This window comes from Solanum stenotomum, chromosome 10, assembly GCF_019186545.1.
Source record: "Solanum stenotomum isolate F172 chromosome 10, ASM1918654v1, whole genome shotgun sequence".
Lineage (NCBI taxonomy): Eukaryota > Viridiplantae > Streptophyta > Magnoliopsida > Solanales > Solanaceae > Solanum > Solanum stenotomum.
Genome location: NC_064291.1, coordinates 54,646,826 through 54,658,957, shown reverse-complemented (window position 1 = coordinate 54,658,957; position 12,132 = coordinate 54,646,826). Strand labels below are relative to the sequence as shown.

The window sequence follows — 12,132 nt, the reverse complement described above, 5'->3', positions numbered from 1 at the left end:
AACAATAATTAATAAATGCATTGTGACCTCAAACTCAAAATAGAGAGAGATTGAGTTATGTGGTTGAAGATGAATTAGTCTACATGGAAATATTGGTGAGTTTAATTTCTCTCATTATAATCTTCAGCTACTCAAAACAGTTGTTACAATATCTCATTAAAACAATAAAACCTACCCCTTATCTATATACCCTACATAGATCACACTTAAAATTAGTTATGAAATTCATCGATTATAACAACTTGTAATGAACGAGATTTTCTTATAATCCTCACCAATTTGTCATTAAATAAGATTCTTGATGATTTTTTTTATAGTAAAAGTTGTTTGTTTACTTATTTCGTGGTTGATAAGAGAAATTTATAATCCACGCTAACAACTAAAACTTATATACTACCTTCATATAGTAGATTAGTAAAATCAATGTACATGTGTTGTAGAAATCTAATTACTATGGTCAAGCAAAAATATGTGCATGTATATTTATTTATAAAAAATAATCATTGAGACTATAGTTCAAGTTAAAGATTCATAAAGTGGACACAACATTAATATTAATGGTATTAAATAGACGGATTGAATTGAAATTAGGCATGTTAAAATGAACTGAGTTAATAAATGAAAGTATCATTGACACGCTCGAAAGTTACTTGATCTAAAATTGATAAATATTTGGTCATAATTCAACCCCCCTAGTACTTACGTGCCCGTTCGAATGGGCTTATAGCTTCTATCTTATAAGCCAAAAGTCGCAAGTTAGATATCTTTAACTTATAACTTTTGACTTAAAAATAAGTGCTTATAAGCACCTTTTGAATCCTACTGAAACATTACAAAGGTGCTTACAAGTTACTTTGGCTTAAAAACACCTAAAATAAATCAATTTAAATAGATTCTAAGTTTTAAATCATTTGTTTAATTGAGTACTTAATAAAACCATTTTTTTTCTTATATTATGACTATATATAATATAATAAATAAAAGATATTATTTTAAAAATATTTAAACAAAGTTTCTTATATAGATCAATCTAAATTGTATATCAACAGGTCATTAACCTGTCCAAACCTAAATAGATTTGATAGAGCCAAAATTTTATGAGTTAGTTTAATCCCCCTCACATTATATTAAATCCAAATTTTATAATATCTAAACTTTCTCAATAATTATTATAACTATAATGTCCCTCACACAAATGTGTATTATGTGACAGAAAATAAAAGAGAAAAAGATGTTTCCTATTTAATTAAAATCTTCAACTACCTTCTCCCCCTCTCCCTTGCCTTATCTACTACCATAATAAATAAAATAGTACTTATAATATATAGTTTTTTTTTCTTTTTTCCAATTATACACATATCTTTTTGGACCTAACTAGTCACTTTCTTTGTTCCTTTAAATAAATTCTCCAAATCACTATTATATAGTTCTACTTCTTTCTCCAAATATTCAAGAATTCACAATTCCTGCATTTTCTTGTTCCTTAAAAATATATACTGAAAATTCTACCAAGGAACATTTTGTGTTTTCCAAATTTATTGCCGTCCAAATTGTTTGAATTTTACTATATAACATCTTTTTTTCTTTCTACTTTTCCATCAATCTTATCATCATTAAAGATATTAAATTAATTAAACACAATGAAGTTTGATTTGATTATTGCTGCTCTTCTTGGAATATTCCTCTTTCATGGATTTTGTTCTTCTGAAAAAGGTAAACAAATTCTTACCCCTTATAGTAATTTCGCAATTCCATAAAAATATAATGATTGATAAATTTCGTTATGTTAAAAAAAGCAGAGGTGTGACAACGCTTTAGTAGTAAGTGAACACTTATTTTCTGTTTGGTTAGTAGGAATTTCTAGCGTATTAACATATTAATTCAAGTTAAATCGAAAAGTAAGAATTTATGTTTTTGTGTAAGTTAACTTTATGTATACTAGTAATGTAAAGAATTTTTATATTATTAATGTAATTTAACCTATAATTTAAGTTTATATATATACATTATCGGTTAAAACTTAAAACTTTTCTTTTACATTGTTAAAATGTAGTTTAACTTGCAGTATTGTAGCAAGCTAATTACTTGTAATTATTGTAAAAGTAATTTGATTGTGTAAATCTTTTTTATATCATTCCTTAATTTACTCTGTCCGTTAAATAATTTTTGAAGTTAAATAAACGTAATCAACTTAATATTTTAAAATTAAAGTTTTTTTTATGGCATAAAAATTAAATTCATTTTTGTTTATTTACAAAAATTTAAACTCTTTTTGTATAAATTTGCAGCTCCAAATTACTCATTTATGCGCCAAGCAACTACAGCACCGGAGATATCGCATTACGACTACATAATCATCGGCGGCGGCACCGCCGGCTGCCCATTAGCCGCCACGCTCTCTCAGAAGTACCACGTACTTCTACTAGAGCGCGGCGGTTCGCCTTACGGAAATCCTAATATCACATATTTATCGACATTCGGATCTGCACTTTCCGATCTCTCACCGAAATCGCCATCTCAGCGATTCATTTCCGAGGACGGTGTAATCAACGCGCGTGCACGCGTTTTGGGCGGCGGAAGTTGTTTAAACGCCGGATTTTACTCACGCGCCGGCCCCAAGTATGTGAGCAGTGTTGGATGGGACGGAAAGCTGGTGAACGAATCGTATGTTTGGGTGGAAAATAAAGTGGCGTTTCAGCCGCCGGTGAGGCAGTGGCAATCCGCCGTGCGCGACGGTCTTGTGGAGTCAGGGGTGGTGCCGTACAATGGATTTACGTATGATCATATTAATGGAACTAAAATTGGGGGAACGATTTTCGATGCCGCCGGACGTCGGCACACGGCTGCCGATCTACTTGAGTATGCTAACCCTAGTGGAATTACTCTACTTTTGCATGCTACCGTTCACAAAATCATGTTCAAAACTAGAGGTACGTATATTCTCATGCAAATAAAGAAAAAGAAATTAGAATTTCGTTTTATTTATGTGATACTGTTTGACTTAATATAAAATTACGATAGAAAAATGGATAAAGGGTTGTGATCCCTAAAAACCCCTCCCTCAATTGGCTGTATACATTGTCAGTGACATTATGGAAGCTAGACTTTTGACACGTATCAAAAGTATACTTAAATATGTCATGACAATTCTATGACTATAAGAACATTTTATCAAGTGTAATATACTCTCTCCATTGCAATTTATATGACATACTTATCATTTAGTCAGATTAGCAATAATTTAACTTTAAAATGTATATTTTACGCTTAATGAGATGATTTGTAGTCACACAAACAACTATGACTTATTTTAGACTATATGTTTCAAAAGTTAGTATTTTATCTTTCTTAAACTCCGTGTCAAGTCAGGATAGATGGTTACATTGTTTACGTGAGATTAACTAATGAAGTTCATTTTATTTTTTCTAATTTATGATTAATAAAGTAGTACTTGATTAACTTTGTGCAGGATTATCAAGACCAAAAGCTCATGGTGTAATATTTAGAGATGCATTAGGAAAAAAACACAAAGCATATTTAAGAAGAGGAGAAATGAATGAAGTAATAGTATCATCTGGGGCACTTGGAAGCCCACAAATGTTAATGTTAAGTGGTGTAGGCCCATCAGAACATTTAAAGGCCCATAACATTACAGTTGTATTGGACCAGCCCAATGTTGGACAAAGGATGATGGATAACCCAATGAATGCAATATTTGTGCCATCACCTGTACCTGTTGAAGTTTCTCTTATACAAGTTGTGGGTATTACAAGATTTGGAAGTTATATTGAAGCTGCCTCCGGCGAGAATTTCTCTGGTTATCGTAGTAGTCAGAGTGATTATGGAATGTTCTCCCCGAAGGTAAATTTTTTCTCGTGATTTTAACTTATATACACTGAGGATATACATATATTTTAGAGTATCAAGCTATCTAATATATACGGTTTATCATTCGTAATATATAGGTGTAGTGACCTGGAAAATAAGATTGGTAACTTATCATAAAAGTTAAGACATTATCGGTACATATAAGTTAAATCCTTTTCTAATTTGAAGTTGTAGTCTATAATATAGTATCAATAGAAATCTTTCTATATAATGGCAAAAAAATGATTTAACTTTTTCTTAGAAACACTTTTGGAACCTTGGTCAAGCACAAATTATTGTTCTAATATTAGCAAATTTGCTTTGCAAATTGATTAGTCAAATACAACTGTTAATCTTTGAAAATACTTTGTCAAAAAGAACGTCTAATTAAAATGTTTTTCAAAATAAGTAAAATTTTGGTCAAACAGACTATAATAAGATTATTAATAATGAAAAATTAAGACATGTTAAAATACATGGTATATTATTGGTATACATAAGTTATACTACATACTACAAAATGTATGTATAATCTTGTGAGGCCCAAACTTTCTCTAACTTAATGTTAAATGGGCCTAAGTGAAGCTCATTATAGTCTTTTATGTTTATTTTAGTACAATATTTAAAAAATAGCCATTTGCTTTCAGATTGGACAGCTATCAACAGTGCCACCAAAGCAAAGAACACCAGAAGCCTTAGAAAAGGCAATAAATTCAATGAATGCACTAGATGCAGCAGCATTTAGAGGAGGATTCATATTAGAAAAAATAATGGGTCCAATATCCACTGGACATTTGGAGCTCCGAACCCGGAACCCGAATGACAATCCATCAATAACATTTAATTACTTCAAAGAGCCAGAAGATTTACAAAGATGTGTAAATGGACTCAAAGTTATAGAAAATATAATTGAGTCCAAATCCTTTTCACAATTCAGATATGACTCAATTTCATTGCCAGCATTACTTAATTTGACTGCAAGTGCCCCTGTCAATTTATTGCCTAAACATGACAATATTTCAGTCTCATTGGAACAATTTTGTAAAGATACTGTTATGACAATTTGGCATTATCATGGAGGGTGTCAAGTTGGTAATGTGATTGATCAAGATTATAAGGTTATTGGTGTTGATAATTTGAGGGTTATTGATGGTTCAACTTTTAATTATTCTCCTGGTACTAATCCTCAAGCCACTGTCATGATGCTTGGAAGGTTAGTATTTACTAATTTATACTCCTTCTGTTCTAATTTATATGACTCTTTTTTTCGTTTTAGTCTGTTTAAAAGAGTGTGACGTCTTTGAAAGGGAACCGTGGAGTTAATAGTGAAGTTATCTCCGTTGTGATCTATAGGTCACCGGTTTGAGCCACTTTTTTTAGTCAGTTAGAAAGAGTATGACACATTTGAAAAGGAAACTTGGAGCAACAATAAAGTTGTTTCCACGTGATCTGTAGGTCACTAGTTCGAGTCGTGGAATCAATCATTGATGCTTGCATCAAGGTTGATTCTATATATTATACGACTTAATTGAGGTGTGGATCTTCCCTGAATTCTGCATGAACACGGAATATTTCGTGCACCAGACTGTCTTCTTCTTCTTTTTGCAGAAAAAGAATGATATATTTTTTATATTTATTAACAAGTTAATTTTTAACATCTCATTTTATACTTATTGAGACGATTTATGACTATATAAATTTTATATCATAATTTGTTGGTCGGAAAAAGAAAATCTTTCTTTTAAAATTTTTGAGTTCAATCTAATACCACCAGATTAATAGAGACGGAGGAATAAAAAAATAACTAAACTATATACCAAAGTCCTATAAGTTGTTGAAATTAAGATGTGATGATTACTAAATTATTTATTTATTTATTTGGAAAATGTGCAGGTATATGGGAGTAAGGATAGTGAATGAGAGGCTTGCTAAAGAGGAGTCAAATCATTAATTAATTGATCATAAATTCGTTTCTTCTTCTTTTGTTTCCTTTTGTTTATGAGTGAGAGTGGATTAATCAAGAATATATAATACCACTGATCTAAATTGACTTCATTCTCTGTAATAATAATCCCAATAATTTCAGTAATAATATGTTTTGTGTTTAATTATTGATCTGGAGAATATAGAATGAATTCTGAGCTATTATTTTCATTCTTTCAACTCAAATCTTTCATATCGACGTAATAATTTATTCAAAATCTTAAATTCGCCTTTACATAAATTTTCAATGAACATTTTTGTTGAAATACCGTCTGAAAAGATATTTCTGACTAGCCAATTTCTGATGGACTCTATTGAAAGATCACATTTTTACTACTAAATAAACAAGAATTAATTATCGATGAACAACTCTCTAATTAAATCATAAAAATTCATCAATAATGTTATTAGCGATAGATTATAAAAAATTATATTAGCTACAAGTATTTTAGTGTACGATCAAGAATAGGAAATATAGATATATTTGAGTGTGGAGAAAGTATATTACAAAGGATATTCCTCAAAAGAGCAAAAGATTGTTTGCCACCTACTCCTAATTAAAGCATCTCTGCTCTGTTAAAGGGAATGCTATCCCTCTTTATATATTCCGTAAATAATTTAAGTTATATACATATTATTAAATGTGAGATTTGTGATCTTGAAAAATAAAATAAATTAATACCTCTTACAACCGGTAAATTAATAAGGTGGCCAGATGATATAAAAATAGTGTTTTGTATAATTAAATTTGTTCAGAGAGAAATATTTCAAGTATTGAAGTATATGATCATCTCATTTAAAATTTTAAAGAGTGAATATACATTTTCTATTACTATTTAATTATATTATATTGTCAATATTAATAGTATAAGATCATGGTACCTGGAATCTAAATTAACATTGGAGATTTATAAAGAGAAAGATCATGATCATCTCTAGATAATTTGCATGACATGGACTCAAAAGTAGGAGGCATCATAAGAAAATATCCTTCATTATTGTGGCATAATTCAATGGCATATCCAATTTCATTAGTGCAGCCACTAAGTGTTGTATATCCCTATAAATTTGTCTCATCATTTCCATGAGGTGGTTCAAATAAAACATTCAAATTCGATCGGAAATAATCTCTGTCTGACTATCTCTATGAGGTAGAAGTATAACATGTGTACATTTCTCATTTATAAGATTGTACTGAATATATTATTGTTGGTATACTTATTAAGTGAAGCAGTTGTAGGGCAGTTCTCCATTTGGCAGATATATGATTATAAATATAATCTGCCAAAGGAGAGTAGCCCTATGATTGCTTCTGCTTAATTATGTTTATATGATGAGAAGAAGAAGAATTATGAAAATGCATTCCAATTGGCATAATAAAGGGTGGCTCAATCGACGATCTTTATGTTGGGTGATTTATTTATTTATTGTTGGTATGGTTTATCGTTTGATTAATTAATTAGCATAAATAGGATCTTTTCATGAGTTTACTTCTATTCATATATATCATTTGGTAATTTATATACATGAGAATAATGTAAATACGTTTTACTCTATTACTTTATTCATTTCAAATTATATAATTTAATCTGAAGTACGAGGTCAAAATAATTAATTAGAAACGAACATTAAAAGTATTTGTTAGTTTTTGGAGCTTTGAAGGGTTTTAATTGCTAGCTTGAAATTGTTTAACAACCTACAAATATTTGATAATTCTTGGACATGTTTGTGTGACTAACCTAATTACATAGTGTATTTAAGTAATAGGTTTTTTATCTAATGAGATTTATGTATGTTGACAATATATACATACGTGGTATATGTACTAATAAATGTTGAGATGGCCGAGTTGGTCTAAGGCGCCAGATTAAGGTTCTGGTCCGAAAGGGCGTGGGTTCAAATCCCACTCTCAACATATTTATTTTTTGATTTTTCGCTTATAATTTTTTTTAAAATTTTAACATTTACCATATATTTTACCTTTCAAATTATTCTCATTTACATATTTCTGTTTGAATAATTTACCAATCGATTTAATTACTAGATTTTTCATTAGCACTGTCTACTTCAACCTCACTACACACCAAATAGGATTTAACTACTTTTTGACCATATGCATGCTAGACTTGAAAGAGATTGATAGCTTTACATGACCCTATTGATATGTTATGCAATATTTGCCTTGTACAACCTGCTAGTTGACTTAGTCTACTCAAATTTATGGTATACTAAATTAAAACTAGCAATTTCCTTCTTCACAAGGTACCCAAAGATAAAACTAAAATTGTGTAAAGGTTTTGGTGCAGAAAACATCTCGCGTATACATATAGTTTGAAGAAGGATCATACATCAGGGGTGAAGTGTGATATAGGCAACACAAGCATCACTAGTTGATTCTGCGATTCGATTATATAACTTTATTGTTGGTCAAAAAACTCGATTATAAATTTCTTGATTAGTGTTATATTTTTTAAAATACTAGTTGGATCATACAACTCACACTTAGCTGTGTGTACAAAATATTTCTTGTATTGATCAAGTCTATAGAGTGTAACTCTTGTACATAGGAAACTTGGCATTATATTATATAGTATCAACCGCCCAAACGGCAAGAATGAAAATACAGCTATATGTTTATCTCACTTTTTAATTTTAATAATATTATTGGATAGTTTTTTCAACCCTAATTAATTTGAATTGAGGCATAGTCAATTGCCACTTACATATTTTGTATAGCATCTTAATTCAGTACCATAAACGATTTAAAACAAATTCTGTAGATTAAACTTAATCTTCGTTTAAACAATGTATACGATTAAAATTAAATAAATAAACGTATATACATAACTAGATCACATTTATTTTGAACCACTATCTCAAGAAACTTCTATAAAACTAACTTGACCAAAAAAATAATGATATTTTCTTAGAAAATGTAATAACTAGCATTATTGGTGGGGATATAAATGTACTATGGTGATTGAAAGCAACTAGACAACATAGAATTTTGGAATGAAAAGTGACCACGTTAAACAACAAGTCCAAGAATTTTTTTATTTTTTTTAGAAAAAAACATTCTAGTGAAATTTCTATGGAAAATAGATTGATAGTGCTGGCCACTATAAAAAGCATAAATCCTTGTTTTTTTGCTCTTTTTGCATATACTAATCGACATTTCCACCAAAATTTTCCAAGCTACTTCCACACCAGGGGCGGACCTAGAGTACACGTTACTGATTTATTTAATACATATATGTATATGTATCGAGAAATTCACTAAATAAGTATAAATAATTGCGTCAAATCCATAAATCAAATGAATTTTGGTAGAATCTTATGTTCATATGTCATAAACTAAAAATTCTGGCTCTACCTCTGTTGGTCACACATTTTGTTGGATGCTAATATAATCTTATAAGATTATTTTGATGGAAATTTTGAGGCATTTAAGCTGTCAAGATTAGTATTAATCGGCAAGACTAAAGACCCTTTCAAGTATTTAATCAGAAAAGTAATGATTTTATGTAGTGACTATTCACAGATTGACCAAGTCTAATAATTAAATTTCAACATAGAACTAAATGACCTATGAGAAACACATGTTAGGTCATTGTAAGTTGAGATAGAAATGATCAAATCATATTACTCCTTTCGTTCCAATTTAACTGTCTTACAATTTTTTTAATCGTTCCAAAAAAAAGTGTTTCTTTCTTTTTGGTCATTCCAAAAAGGACTACACACATCTTTGATTTAAGATCACGAGATTCAAAAATATATATTTATTTCTTAAATTTCGTGTCCTATCCAATTAATGTTAAGATATGACACCACGACCTAACTCAACCCAAAAGCTCGTTCATGTAAAAAAAGTTTGTCCAAGTCCATATAAGGAGACCAACTTCTCATCCCTTACCATTGTGGAACTTCTTAACACTCCCCGCACGACTAGACCTCAACTGGAGTGTGAACACTCATAATGGGGATCCAACATCGGTGAACGACAAATTGAGATGAGCCTAGCCCTGATACCATATTTAACAACTTAAGACACCTAAGTTGGGAAGGACAGATCAATTTTTTTTCCCTCTAGACTTGTCTAAATAGTAACTCAATTTAGTTTACACATAACTTCCTGCAGGCTGCAACAAACCAAAAAGGCCAAGAAAAAGACCAAAAGAATCCTAAATCAAGAATGCAATCACCTTGTTTCAACTGTCTTTGCTGCCAGAATTCCCATGGAGAAAAAAATCCCTCCTCTAAAATCGGCATAATCATCACTTGTCATCGCGAATTCATCGATGCAGTAGCTTCATCCATCCAGCCAAATTCCCAATTCACTAACCATGAGTGTTTGCCTTCTTGTGCAGAACTATTTTCCAACTTACAAGAAGTGTATCCACATTACAGTCAGACTAATCTTGCTGATGAAATTCGAGCTAACGAATATTATCACCTCACTCTTTCGAAACATGTTTGTTTTGATTACATTGGAAATGGCCTTTTTTCTTACTACCAACAACAGAACATGATCAAATCTCATCCAATTCACAATTCAATCGCCTCTTCATCATCCGCTCCACCTCCTCCTCCTCCTACTCACAACGAGCCTTTCTTTAACATTTCGTATAAGTCAGTGAGTTTAACTACTCAATTGCTCTACGGAGGGCAAGAATCGGATATAGAACGTAAAATGAGGAAAAGGATTATGAAATACATGAATCTCTCTAACCATGACTACTCAATGGTCTTTACAGCTAACCAATCTTCTGCATTTAAGCTCTTGGCTGACTCTTATCCCTTTGAGTCTAATCCTAACCTCCTTACTGTTTACGATCACGAAAATGAAGCAGTGGAAGGGATGATCGATAACGCTAAGAAAAAAGGGGCTAAAGTGGTATCAGCAGAGTTCTCATGGCCTAATTTGAGAATCAATTCAAGAAAACTGCGAAAAACGCTTAGTGTCAAGAAGAAACAGGGGTTATTTGTTTTCCCTCTTCAGTCTAAAGTAACGGGAACAAGATATTCGTATCAATGGATGAATATTGCACAAGAAAACGGATGGCATGTCGTGTTTGAAGCATCTGCTTTAGGTCCCAAAGACATGGAAACATTAGGCTTGTCGATTTTTCAACCTGATTTTCTCATTTGCAATTTCTACAAAGTGTTTGGTGAAAATCCTTCTGGTTTTTGTGGTTTGTTCGTGAAAAACTCAACAATATCACAGTTGAACAAATCATCCACTAGCTTGGGAATTATTCGTCTTGTTCCAGTTGACGCGAAATCATTTGAACACAAAAACGACTCCTCTTCTTCAATTTCATCAGAATACAATCAAGAAAACTCTGTTTCAGAATTCGAAGAAATGTCTGATCAAGAACCAAAGACATTATTCGAAATACTGAATTGGGGTAACAAATCCAACGAGAAGACTCTTTCAACGACAACTACGAGCTTGGAATGCAGAGGATTAGATCATGCTGATAAACTCGGCCTAATACTAACAAGTAACAGAGCAAGGTACCTTATAAACTGGCTAATAAACGCGTTAACGCGTCTTCAACATCCTCATACTGAAGATATTCATCATCCTTTAGTGAAAATCTATGGATCAAAGATACATTTCAATAGAGGACCAGCTGTGGCATTCAATGTGTTTGATTGGAAAGGCCAAAAGATTGATCCAACACTAGTTCAAAAGCTCGCGGATCGACACAACATATCACTTTCTTGTGCATTTTTGAAGCATATATGGTTTTCAAAAATGTATGATGATGAAAAAAACACAATCTTGGAGAGTTGTGATGGTGATAATTATAATAATAATAAGAAGAAGAAGAAGAAGAAGAAGGAGAAATTGAGTTTTGGTGTATCAGTTATTAGTGTTTCAATTGGGATGATGACAAATTTTGAAGATTTGTATAAGTTATGGAGTTTTATAGCTAGATTTTTGGATGCTGATTTTGTAGAGAAAGAGAAATGGAGATATAAGGCACTTAATCAAACAACTATTGAGGTGTAGATTGAATTTTTATTTTTATTTTTGCTGGAATTACCACATTGATTCTTTTTATCTTCTTTTTTCCTATCATTTGTTTTGCAGACTATGTTGCTCGACTCTCCAAAATATGATATCTTATTCGTGTTTAAGGTGCACTAATATGAAGGAATCGAGATGCACCTTATGGTATTTATGAAGAGTCGAGCAAAAGATGGGAAAGACTTTTAGATATTATCCTTCCAACTTTAGTGAAATTATATATGATATCTTTCAAGTAACATATG

General features: G+C 31.2%; 2 protein-coding genes and 1 non-coding gene across 3 annotated transcripts; all 3 read left to right on the top strand.

Annotated features, from left to right (window-relative positions):
- The first annotated feature begins 1,402 nt into the window (after positions 1 to 1,402).
- On the top strand, positions 1,403 to 5,987 carry LOC125842090 (protein HOTHEAD). The gene is made up of 5 exons (XM_049521295.1): positions 1,403 to 1,713; positions 2,289 to 2,930; positions 3,470 to 3,861; positions 4,515 to 5,080; positions 5,761 to 5,987. The coding sequence occupies exons 1-5, from the start codon at positions 1,641 to 1,643 to the stop codon at positions 5,816 to 5,818; spliced, it is 1,731 nt and encodes a 576-aa protein (XP_049377252.1). The 5' UTR covers positions 1,403 to 1,640; the 3' UTR covers positions 5,819 to 5,987.
- A 1,697-nt stretch (positions 5,988 to 7,684) lies between these two features.
- TRNAL-AAG (transfer RNA leucine (anticodon AAG)) lies at positions 7,685 to 7,765 on the top strand. The gene has a single exon. It is a non-coding gene; the product is annotated as a tRNA-Leu (tRNA).
- Positions 7,766 to 9,894: 2,129 nt separating this feature from the next.
- On the top strand, positions 9,895 to 11,886 carry LOC125841800 (molybdenum cofactor sulfurase-like). Its single transcript, XM_049520972.1, has one exon. The coding sequence runs from the start codon at positions 10,043 to 10,045 to the stop codon at positions 11,867 to 11,869; it is 1,827 nt and encodes a 608-aa protein (XP_049376929.1). The 5' UTR covers positions 9,895 to 10,042; the 3' UTR covers positions 11,870 to 11,886.
- Positions 11,887 to 12,132: the final 246 nt, after the last annotated feature.

What these genes read in the sequence shown, in the direction of transcription:
- LOC125841800 (XM_049520972.1), top strand. Translation starts at nt 10,043, where the DNA reads ATGCAATCACCTTGTTTCAACTGTCTTTGCTGCCAGAATTCCCATGGA.
- LOC125842090 (XM_049521295.1), top strand. Translation starts at nt 1,641, where the DNA reads ATGAAGTTTGATTTGATTATTGCTGCTCTTCTTGGAATATTCCTCTTT. An exon ending in ATTTTGTTCTTCTGAAAAAG is followed by an intron (nt 1,714 to 2,288) that starts GTAAACAAATTC and finishes ATAAATTTGCAG; the next exon opens with CTCCAAATTACTCATTTATG. An exon ending in ACTGTCATGATGCTTGGAAG is followed by an intron (nt 5,081 to 5,760) that starts GTTAGTATTTAC and finishes GAAAATGTGCAG; the next exon opens with GTATATGGGAGTAAGGATAG.